General features: G+C 32.2%; 2 protein-coding genes across 2 annotated transcripts; one reads left to right on the top strand and one right to left on the bottom strand.

Moving 5' to 3' along the window:
- The first annotated feature begins 9,235 nt into the window (after nucleotides 1–9,235).
- LOC133039612 (uncharacterized) lies at nucleotides 9,236–9,694 on the top strand. Its single transcript, XM_061118512.1, has one exon. It carries the CDS (start codon nucleotides 9,236–9,238, stop codon nucleotides 9,692–9,694), a length of 459 nt encoding a protein of 152 aa, XP_060974495.1.
- Nucleotides 9,695–9,838: 144 nt separating this feature from the next.
- On the bottom strand, nucleotides 9,839–12,073 carry LOC133029314 (uncharacterized). Its single transcript, XM_061101820.1, has 2 exons — nucleotides 10,200–12,073; nucleotides 9,839–10,097 (listed from the first exon to the last, which is right to left on the bottom strand). Exons 1-2 carry the CDS (start codon nucleotides 10,700–10,702, stop codon nucleotides 9,959–9,961), a joined length of 642 nt encoding a protein of 213 aa, XP_060957803.1. The 5' UTR covers nucleotides 10,703–12,073; the 3' UTR covers nucleotides 9,839–9,958.
- Nucleotides 12,074–12,412: the final 339 nt, after the last annotated feature.

The raw sequence follows: 12,412 nt of genomic DNA, 5'->3' as shown, positions 1-12,412 counted from the left end.
TTAAATGATTGTGATTTATTTGGAAATTAAATAAAAATAAATAAAAAAATAACCTGTAACCTGATATTAACTTGTTAATTTATTTCCTTTTAAAACTTTAATTAAGATTAATTATATTTTAAAATTAAATTAAGTATAATTATTAATTAATGTTTTGCAATTTATTATTAAATAAGGATCTTTTAATAATTTATTTTTTTTACACTTAAATTATTTAAATTTTTACACATATAATTTCATAATTAAAATTTTATTATACTTATAATTTTAATTTAAAATTATTACACTTAATTATTTAATTTTGTTTTTAATTATATGTACCAGTTTACCGTAGGGGTGTTCATCCGATCCAATCCGCACTTTTTTGGTCAAACAACATCCAATCCGCACTAAGTGCGGATTTCATATTTTGGATCCAATCCGATCCGCATAAGAGTTTAAATCCAATCCAATCCAATCCGCAATAGTGCGGATTGGATCGGTTATTTTAGATCGGTTATTTTTTTAATAATAAATTAATTAATATTTCATAGAAAAAAAAATTAAAAAAAGACTATTGTTTCTTAATCTCCAATAATAATCTATTTCTATCTCTATTTATATACAAATCAAACCAATATACATATATACATATATATATTTATATATCAATATATATGTACTTATCTTTAGATTTACACTAAAATATATATGTATCTCTTACTAAAATAAATAAGCTAGTATACATATATTTAAAATTTATGTGTGTGTATCTATGTGAATAAGAATTATTTTTCTTGTGTTTTTTATTATAAAATAAATAAAATGTACCAACTCAATATATTACTAAAAAAGATTAAGAAATTAGAAGTTTGTGTCTTGTTTTGATTAATATATATTATATATTATAATTTTTTAAAAATATATATAATTAAGTGCGGATTGGATTGGATCGGTTACTTTTTGAGGTCAAACAACATCCAATCCGCACAAGTGCGGATTTTGGATTTTTCAATCCAATCCAATCCGCACAAGTGCGGATATCCGCATTTTGCGGATTGGATTGGATTGGATCGTGCGGATTGGATTGGATCGGATACTTTGTGAACACCCCTAGTTTACCGTTAACCCATAACAGCCAAACCTCCATTAAATGAAAAAAAAAAAAGTAAAATTAAAATGCAAAAGGAGTAACCCATTTAATTGTTGCTCGAGAATACCGCAGGGAACAATTAGCGAAGAAACTCATGAACCTATTTGAGGACATCAGTGACAAGATTGATAAAGGTTATTTTGTGGATCTATTCGTACGAGCATCAATTACACACCAACGATAAAGATATATGAAAAGGTATCATTGATGTCCATCTCGTTAAAGTAGAATGACTATTGCTGCCTTTTGCCACTAATATTTTCTTTTATAATTCTGTTTCTTATTGAAACACTTATATACATTGATTATGCATTATCTAGTTATTTTTCCTTAAAAAATACAGCCATTTAAAAAAAAAAACCAATTAAAAGAGTATCAGAATATCTGCACATACTACAGTCGCTATGGAATATGCAAATTCGGACCTGCTTGTAAGTGATCATCTAGTACAGCAGACGCCAACCATGTCCAATGTAGAAAATCAACCTCCTCTTTACAGTAACTTGGTTGGGGAAGGAGCTAGGAGAAGCAAAAATGAGACTACAGTTCAGCAGTTGGCTTAGTTTAGTTGTGCATGAAATATCTGCTAGATTTTAGCATTAGCGGAGGAGAAAGGGGTTGTAGCTTCTTTTCTCAACTTGAATTTTCTTAATAAACCTTTTTTCTTTTTCCTTGGCCTAACTGGTAACTGATACTTCAGGGAGTGGCACTTTTCACTTAACGATATTATCTAATAGTATTAATTTACCAAAATCTTGCTAAAACAGATATGTAAATTATGTTATTATTCATGTCAGCTTACCAACGAATATAAATACAACGCAATTGAGACATTTTCAATAAAGAATATCATGCAACCACGACAAGAGTATGATCATCCAGCAAAAAAGAAGTAGGGTGTGTTCTTGTAAAAAAATTCATTATAAGGACAAAATTTTAATTTATATAAAAATAAGTTTAATTTTTGTAAAAAAAAATTATAAATATTACAATTAAATGGCTTAATTGTTAAAATAATTAAGCCAAATGATTTATATATAAATAAAAAAAAATTGTTTATAAATTTTAATTGCTTAGAAAGGTCTATATTAAATATTTATTTAATTACTTAAAAAATAGTTAATTATAATTAATTAATTCTAAAAATGGAATTTTTACCTATTCGTAACCTGCTATTATAGGTAAAAAAAAAATATAACCATATGGTTACAATAAAAATGTAACCATTGAATAGTCACCCAATAAAATAATACTATTGACAAAAATAAAATAAAATATTGTCAATGGTATTATTTTATTTTTTAATAAAGTACTATTTTTTTTATTATTTGTATTGGACTACTTTTAAAATGGGCTTGATTAAAATAAGAGTAGGCTCATGAATCATGATTAAAATATTGAATGAGGGCTTTTGTGAATTGTACTTTAATAAATTGAGCAAAGTGAATTAATATATGTATATATCTACATATAAAAAATTTGATGTATATATTTGAGTGAGGGCTTTAGCCCACATATGGGCTAAAGTCCCTCCGTCCCTGGTTGGAACTTATACAAGCGCTTGAGTGTCGCTAAAAGCCAAAGCTGGAAAGACACCTTAGGCCAACTTTTAAAAGGGTCTTTTGAGTAAGAGACTCTAACTCTATTTAACAGAAACAACTTAACTCGAATATCTAATGGGATGAGATAGGTAATTCGAAACTTATATAGCTAGGGAGGTCATGAGTCTCCACCTTATGTTTGAAACTCCATAGTGGAGGTACATAGCTCAAAATAAAAAGAAGTGTTACTCAAGGCCAACGCCAAGGAAAAATGAGAGCTAGATTTCTTCGTTTATATGGTTGTCATCGCTCCAATAGTCACAAAAATACATCTGTAAAGACAAATAGGGGAGGTGAGAAAATTAACATGAGTAAGGGGAGTGTTATGCCAAGGTGATCACTTCAGCCAAAATATAGGAAGATGATCACCTCGGCCCAAATAGATCAAGGGTGTCTCGAGAGGTATGACACCTTAAAATCTATTTTTTTAAGTTATATGAGACTCAATACTTAATTATACAAATAATAGTATGACACCGAGTAAGGCACTAGGCATCAATGGTACCTTTTAGCAATTCTCAGGCACACACCATCATATATAAGAAAAATTAATATTATAATGTATAACATTTATTATTGGGAGTGGACAGTATAAGCACTCAAACTTTTATTATTAGATAAATTTCGTATTTATTGTTGGAGTAAAATTTGGATTGAAATGGTAATTAATAAATTTGGTGGAGGCTTTATATATCTCTTGTAATTAATTGGATTGTATAGTTGAGTTGTAATTGTTTTGTGATTAATACAATTGTAGAGTGTAAAAAAAATGTTTGGATTGCATCAGTTAAAAAAATAAAATTAATAATGGTGAATATTTGAATTAATAAATTACATTGTAAAATTGAGAAAAAGATTAAAACCAACAATTGTCGCATTAAAAATGCTGATCCTCATATATACTAAATAAATAATACATTATAATTATTGTAAATACAGATATGTAAAGAGGCTAAATACACATATGCTGATCCTCATTTGTTCATGCATGCATATATGCATTTTTTTTCCCTATTTTGTTGTTATTCATTTTGTCTATATATATTATATATGGTCCAATTAAATGAAAAAAACAAAGAAGAAGCGTTTGTTTTACATACAAAAGAATAATATATATAGTATTAATTAGTTAGTTGGAAGCAGTTTGTTCAATCCAGTGAGGGCGGAGATGAGAATATTTGAATGTGATGTGTTGATTGGTGTGTTTGAAGTAGACATTAAAACTGAAAGAAGAAGGTAAAACCTTTGAAATTTGACCCTCCCACCACTCATTATTGTACCATGCATCAACTTTCTGTGAGCACTTAAATTGGTAGAATTCATGTGGTGGAACCAAAAAAGGATCAGTAATTAGCTCATCATCATCATCATCATCATCATCATCATCATCATCATCATCATCATCATCATCATCATCAAGTTTGGAATTGGAACAGTAGTACTTCACCATCTCCATTAATGGCTTCTCCATCTCCAATGGCTTATTCTCCTTCACCTTGTTTGGAAGAGGTGGGTTCCAACCCCGCCCAATATTATTCCACTCCTTATGAAGCCTCAAATTATGGTGTCGACATACCATTTGTCGAGTTGAGTCGTGCATTCGAACAGTGTACATCGACCACTCATTCATACTCTCAACAACACCACGGAACCACCTGTTCCGAAAGAAAAACTCCACATCATCGCCTGTCTTCAAAACACGTTGCTCGGCCGGCAACAATGGTGGCGCGGGCCTAACGTTGTCTGCATTCACCGTTTCCCTAAGGGGATGATCATGATCAGGAGACGATGAACGGATTCCGTACTCAACGTAGTACAGGATAACATTGCCCTTCATCTTCGCTGGAGAACGAATAACAGTCGCCGGAAAGTAAGGGCCGGTCGATGCATGGCCGGGTTGATAAACCTCTACTCGATCTCCCACTTTCATATTGGAAGCCGCCATTAAATTAATTAATTCAAGATCCAAATATAACACACACGTACCAATTGCTTAATTAATTAATTAATTTATCAACTTAATTTCACGAATTAGGGTTTGTTTGTTTTTTTCTTTAAGTGGAAATGAAATTAATGAGAGTGGGATTTGTGAGTGTCAACTCTCCAATTTATCACTTATTTATAGCTTCTCCATAATCCTACTTCTATTACTAATAGTCAATTATAGTACTCGGTCAACTTCCTACTTCTTTTAGTAATAGGAAAGTTTGTTGGTTGTGATTTATATTTCGAACAACATTTTATTATTTATATTCTGAATAAAAGGTACAAAAATTAAATAAATTATATTTTAAATATTATGAGGAAAGAATTAAAATAAAAAAGAGATTTTTTATTTTTACACTTTAAAACAGTTTTTTTTTTTTTTTTTTTTTTTTGTATTTTTACGAAATTCTACATAGAAACACTTATTACAACTAGCACTGCAACTTAAATTGCAACAAAAAATCGTATAGAAAACTCTATTGCAACTAGTGCTGCAACCAGTTTAGAAACCCAAACCGTAAAATTGAAAAAAAAAAAAAAAAACTAAAAAAACGTATATGGGGTAATTCCCCAATAAAAAATTATATGAAATTTTCTTAGAAAGAATAAAAAAACAAATACACATGAGTTAGAAAAATTATGAAAATAAAATCAAAATAAGTATTGAAATTAACATAAAATAATGTGAGAAAAAAATTAAAAAAATACTAAGAGTAATTTTTAAAAATTCTTTTAGTTTATATTTTTTTTCATAATGGAATATACTTATAATTTTATGTGGTGCATATAGAACTCCGCTCAAGGAAATCACAAAAGGAGGTGAGGTGGCATTCTTGAACATTTTTACTAGGGAAATTTGAATTTGTATGCTTGCATTTAATTAAAATTTATCCTCAAAACTCATAATACCCCATATTTAAAATATATGACCATTTTTCTATTATGCCCAAAATACCCTCTTTTTTCCTTCACCCCCCCTATCACTTCTTCTCTCTTTCCCTCTCTCTTCTTTTCTCTAACCTGCCCGAAGCTACACAAAGGGAAGGTCAAATTTTGCTCCTCTATTCTCATCCTCACTACACTAGCAGTTACTGCACAAGGCTCACCACAAGGCTCACCACATAATTTCTCTCATTTTTGGACGAGCATCATACACTAACTCATGGGTAATTTTTTTTTGTTTGTATAATCTTGTTTGTTGTTGTTATATTTAGTTTAGAATGTTATTTTGATGCTTGATCTGTAGATTGTTGCTGTTATTTGGCTGTTTTTTCTGTTAAAAAGTTTGCTGCCTGTGAAATCTGGATTTGTTCTGGTTTTCTGCATTTTTGTCGTCGGGCCCGATGCTGGCCCGATGGGGGTCCGATGAGCTGAAAAATTTGATGGCAGGGAAGACGGCCCGATGGGTTCGATGGTCGGACCATGTGGGTCCGATAGTCCGACCCGTTGTGTATTTTTTTTTATTTTTTGGACCTGGGTCCGATGCTCTCTATATGGGTCCGATGGGTCCGATGGTCGGACCATGTGGGTCCGATGGTCGGACCCTGTGTATTTTTTTAATTTTTAATTTTTTATGGGAAATTTGAATTTTTAATTTTTTTGACCCTGGGCCGATGCTCTCCATATGGGTCCGATGGTCGGACCAATCAGACCCCATCGGACCCGATTGGTTTTTGGATTTTTTTTTAATTTTTTTTATTTTTTTAAAGGATGGTCCGATGCACCTCCATGGGGTCCGATGGTCGGACCAATCAGACCCTACTGCAACTTTTTTTTATTTTTTTATTTAATTAATTATGATTATTTATTGTTTATTATTGTATGCTTAATTTATTTTGTAGTGATTTATTAATATTTGTGTTATTAATTTTTCTTTTATTAATAATTATTATTTTATTATCAATTAATAATTATTTTTTATTATTAATTATTTTTTTTTATTAATTATTGTTTTGTTATGAATTATTGATTATTGTTTTATTTTTTTTAAATAATAATTGTTTTATATTATGAATTATTATTAATTATTGTTATATTTTTTATGGTTTTAGTAATAATTATTAATTATATTTTATTATTAAATTTTTTTAATTTTTTATTATTAATTATTGTTTTATTATGAGTTATTAATTATAGTTTTATTTTTCATTTTTTTTATTAATAATTATTTTATTATTATTTATTAATTATTAATTATTATTTTATTATCAATTAATTATTATTGTTTTGTTATTAATGATTAATTAAGATTTTTTTCGGTGAGATTTTTGTTGTAAATTATAACTGTGTTTTTTTTAAATGTTTGTGACAGATTCAACTGTTAATGCGTGTGTTATGTATAATGGTGTTTGGGAGCTTGATGGTAGAGATTGGATTTATAAAGGGAGTGCCGCTTTGACAATTGACATTGATCCGAACCTAAGCTACTCAGGTTTAGTTGATGTTTTGTACGAAGAATTGGATGTTGACAAAGCGGAGTATGACTTGAAATTGGAAGTAAATTACAAGTACAGGAAAGGCTATGAGTATCCTCCTGAAGTTATTCGAAATGATAAGCGTGCAAGGTACTTTTTATCTACACTTGCGAAGAAGCCAGATGAATTTATTCCTTTGTTTGTGACTTTGTTAAAGAAGAATGTTTGGGTTGATCCTAGTCCCACACAAAGTTCTGTTAAGGATAATCGTAGCGAGGTTGGGAGTTTTGTTCCAGAAACAAATCCAGAGGTGTTGGTTGCGGATGTATTACCTGAATTAAACACTATGATGCCGAGTGCTGATATTGTAGCACAAATGCCCTTCATTGATGGTTTTTGTGATGGTCCAGACCCTGAATATTATGTTGAGGGCAATGATGGCGTAAGAGATGACGAAGGTACAGAGGCCCCGGCTGCTGTACCTTTGAACTTGACTCCACTATCGTACCAAATACCACCGAGGCCACCGAGGCCACCGACACATAAAAGAATGCCCCGTAGAGAAAATTTCCAAACACCTGGTACTAGTAGTAGTCGTCCAGGCGAAACCAGTCATGCTAGAGGAACTACTGACAGTACAGGTCCTAATAATGGTAGAGAGACCAATGATGTTAGTGGTCCTACTGATGCTCGAGGTACCAATGTGACTGGATGGAGCGATCCATTTTCTTCTTCGACAAGTTACGGTAAATTCAAGGAGAAAATGTATACAAGAGAAGACATCGAGGATCATAGTCATTATATATCTACGGGTGGCACACCAGGCGGGGAGTTACATGTGGGAAAGTTTTTTAGAGACAAAGAGCATTTAAAGATGGTTGTTGGCCTGTATGCAATGAAGAAAGGGTTTGACTACTACGTTAGGAAGTCCGGTACTGATATTTGGTACGTCACATGTAAGGATACAGATTGTGGGTGGAGATTAAGAGCGAAGAAGAACGTACTTTCTAACATGTTTGAGGTGAGTACATTTCATAATGTACATACATGTTCCCTTGATCTTCGAGGAAAAGATAACCGTCAAGCATCACCTGTAATAGTTGCCCATCTAATTAAGGATAAGTTCACAACTGACGGCTCGGATCAGTTGCCCTCTGATATAAGAAAAAGTATGCACAAGGATTACGGGATCCAAATGAGTTACGAAAAGGCATGGAGGTGCGGAGAAGGCAATACACACCGACTCGGGGTACACCTGAAGATTCGTACTCTTTATTACCTAGTTACTTGCACATGCTACAGTTGCGGAATCCAGGTACCATCACGGATTTTGTGGTAGAAGATGGTCGCTTCAAGTATTGTTTCTTCTCTCTGGGTCCTTCTATTCGGGGGTTTAAGTTTTGTCGACCTGTTATATGCGTTGATGGGTCTTTCTTGAAGACTAAGTATGGTGGGCAAATGTTGTGTGCAGTGGCTTTGGATGCAGGGAGTCATATCTTTCCGATAGCTTTTGCTATAGTTGACAGTGAAAACCACAATTCCCGGACCTATTTTATGAGAAAATTGAAAGAAACGATTGGTGATGTTGAGAACTTAGCTTTTGTTTCGGATAGGCATCAAAGTATTGTTCGTGCTTTGGATATCGTGTTCCCTGATGCACACCACGGTGCATGCTACCACCACATTATTATGAACGTCAACCACAAGTTCAAGACTGACGTCTTCACGAATCACATTTACACGTGTGCGTACACGTATTCAAGATCAGAGTTTCACAGAGAATTTGAGAACATTCGGGCCATGAATCCAGCGGTTGCAAAATATCTTGAGGAAATCGGATTTGAAAAATGGGTCCGGTCGTACTTTCCAGGGGTACGTTACAATGTAATGACGAGCAACTGGGCTGAGAGCTTCAACAACACAACTAAGGATGCAAGAGGCTTCCCGATCACTGCTGCTGTAGCATTCCTGAGGTCCAAAGTCCAGAAGTGGTTTGCTTCACGAAAAGAAAAAGCTGACAAGTGGACGAAACCCCTAGCACCAGAAATGGAGGAGGACTTGGCATTGCATTTTGAAAAAGGTCGGTTTTTGAACGTTGACTCATGCGGGCCTTACACGTTGCGGAGTTCACCCCGGAAGAACAAGTTCTCACCGGTGGCGTAGTGGACTTGCAGGAAAAGAGTTGCACTTGCGGCTTGTTCCAGTGCATGAAGTTTCCTTGTCCTCATGCATGTGCTGCATCTCAGGAGCGAAGTATTAGCGTGTACACACTATGCTCGCCATATTACACAACAGAATATTGGAGGAGAACATACGAAGGAACAATTATGCCAGTTGGTGACGAGGATGATTGGGAATTGCCTGATGACATAAAGAACATGACAGTTGGAGTGCCTGTTGAGAAGCAACCAGTAGGGCGACCCAAGAAGCAAAAGGTTGGAAGAATTAAGAACGACCGAACTGCTTGTAATGGTGAAAGGATTATCAAATCACGAAAATGTAGCAAGTGCGGTGCCAAGGGACACAACAGAAGCACTTGCACCTACCGAGGTTTAACATAAATTTTTAGTTTATTAGTATTGTGATGCGCTGGACTATTATGTTATTTATATTTATGGTGTAAAATATTTTTAATTTGTGGCATGAACATGCGTTGTACTGTTACGTATTTCTTAGAAAATTATTTCTAAACTTTGTTAAACATCTGAGCCAAAAACAAGTTCTACTGATAAAATAAAATAATTTTAGTGAAAGTAGTTTGTTCAAATTGAAAAGTGTAAAAGTAAACATTGTTCAACAAATATAAAAAATTAAACATCTAAAGTTCATGCCAAGTTCTGGTAGAATAAATCTACTGCCCATCTCTGGCGAAAGAGCGACATATGCTGATCATGTACTCCATCGAATGGTAGATCCAATAACTTATGCTCAATATGCTCTATGACGTACATTCCACAATCGCCGCTGCAATAGTAGGTAAATGCAAAATTTAATAAACCATAGAGAATATTATAAAATTTTTTTGTTAATTAATAAACATACTATAAAAAAATGCATTTAAATTACCTCGATTTTGTCTGAGGTACAACTTTATTGTCCATTATTTCCCAGTCGACGGGTCTGACCTGACTTTCGGAGGCTGTCATTTGAGGGACCATCACCATGTAATGAGTGTCACATACACCACACTGGTCCACCAATTTGGCTAGTAAAGGGCACCACACATCCATAAGCGAATTCAGTTCGTCTTTCGTTAGAGATCCAAGACTCGAATCGAAGAGGAATATCTTCCACAACTCAAGATTGACCTCCATAGCGATCCAATGTTTCGGTCCGTTCAAGAACATGGCCATGTATATGCACTCCATACCCTTCCAAGAAGGCAAAAATTGGTTTGGATCCCCACGAAGGAGTTCCAAGATGGACTCATCCCAAACAAAACCATCATGGTCAGTATTGCTCTTCCAAGCATCCCACCGACCCCTCAACGATGAGGTAAACCAAGATGGCATGACAGTACACTTACGTGGGTACAACTCCGGGAAGAAGTGTTGCCTCCTCCTCATCATATGGAAAGCAGCAACCAAATGCTGCAAAGCAGCATCCAAATGCTGCACAGCACATATCCATAGGCCGAATACTTTGACTCCTTCTGAGTCGTTCCCTTCACAATCTTCTCATCCATATGCTTTTTCTTTTGTACGAAGTCCTTACTCCAAGTATCTTTCAACAAGTTGAAAGAAATTTTCCCCCACGGGTAATTGTAGAAAAAAGGGAGGTCCTCAACCATTCTAATGATAAATGGGGGAACCAGGGTCTTCTCTTCTTTCCCAGTCAGAACACCCATCACGAACAGCACCAAACCCAACTTGTAACAATCATCCTTCTCAGTGCAACTCTCAAAGACGCTGCGCAGACGACCAATGATGATAGATGGATCCCCATTAAAATATTCTACTATCAAACGGTCTGACGTCGCCCTCTCCGAAACCTCAGCCTCAGTCGGTCCACGTAACAAATTAAGCCCAGTCACCAAGGCAAACTCAGTTCGGCCGAATCAGCATCTCTTCTTTGCAATATAAAAATGCACCTCATCATCTTTATCTGATTTTATCTTATGCATGAAGAGCTGATGGATAAGAGCACCTGAAAACGCTAATGGCTCTCTCTCAAAAAAATTGTTGAAAGGGGATTCCTCCTTCACCCTTTCCAACAACTGCATTTGTACAAACTTGGCTTTTACTTTGGGGTAATAGTAACTACCGCCCCGCCAAGTAACACGACCAGTGTAATGTTCAGACACTGGCAGTAAAAGTCGTGGAACTTTAGAAGACTGAAAAAAAAAAATTATATTACACCCTAAACCTATAAATAAACAACAATTAATCATTAATAATAAAACAATAATCAATAAATAATAAAAAATTAATAAGACAATAAAAATTAATACAAAAAATAATAATTAATAATAAAACAATAATTAATAAATAATACAAATTAATAATTAATAATTAGTAAAAAAAATAATAATTAATAATAAACATTAATTAATAATTAACAAAAATTAATAATTAATAACTAATAATTAGTAAAAAATTAATAAATAATAAAACAATAAAAAATAATGCAATAATTAATCATTAATAATAAAACAATAATCAATAAATAATAAAAAATTAATAAGACAATAAAAATTAATACAAAAATTAATAATTAATAATAAAACAATAATTAATAAATAATACAAATTAATAATTAATAATTAGTAAAAATATAATAATTAATAAAACAATACAAATTAATACAATAGTTAATAATTAATAATAAACATTAATTAATAATTAACAAAAAATAATTATTAATATAAAACCACACCTAGTAAATAATATAAAATAATTATTAATAGAAAAAAAACACTAATTCATAATTAATAACAAAACAATAATTAATGATTAATAATAAAAAAAAAATTATTAATAAAATAATTATCAATCATTAATATAAAATAATTATTAATAAACAAATTATTAATATAACAATTATTAATGATTATATGTAAAACAATTATTAATAATTAATAATAAAATAGAATTATTAATAATATAAAACAATTATTAATATAAAACCATACCTAGTAAATAATATAAAATAATTATTAATAGAAAAAAAACACTAATTCATAATTAATAACAAAACAATAATTAATCATTAATAATAAAAAAAATTATTAATAAAATAATTATCAATCATTAATATAAAACAATTATTAATAAACAAAT

The sequence above is a fragment of the Cannabis sativa genome, chromosome 7 (assembly GCF_029168945.1).
Source record: "Cannabis sativa cultivar Pink pepper isolate KNU-18-1 chromosome 7, ASM2916894v1, whole genome shotgun sequence".
Taxonomy (NCBI): domain Eukaryota; kingdom Viridiplantae; phylum Streptophyta; class Magnoliopsida; order Rosales; family Cannabaceae; genus Cannabis; species Cannabis sativa.
This window is presented reverse-complemented; position numbering and strand designations above follow the sequence as displayed.

What these genes read in the sequence shown, in the direction of transcription:
- LOC133039612 (XM_061118512.1), top strand. Translation starts at nt 9,236, where the DNA reads ATGCGGGCCTTACACGTTGCGGAGTTCACCCCGGAAGAACAAGTTCTC.
- LOC133029314 (XM_061101820.1), bottom strand. Translation starts at nt 10,702, where the DNA reads ATGATGAGGAGGAGGCAACACTTCTTCCCGGAGTTGTACCCACGTAAG. An exon ending in GTACCTCAGACAAAATCGAG is followed by an intron (nt 10,098 to 10,199) that starts GTAATTTAAATG and finishes CTACTATTGCAG; the next exon opens with CGGCGATTGTGGAATGTACG.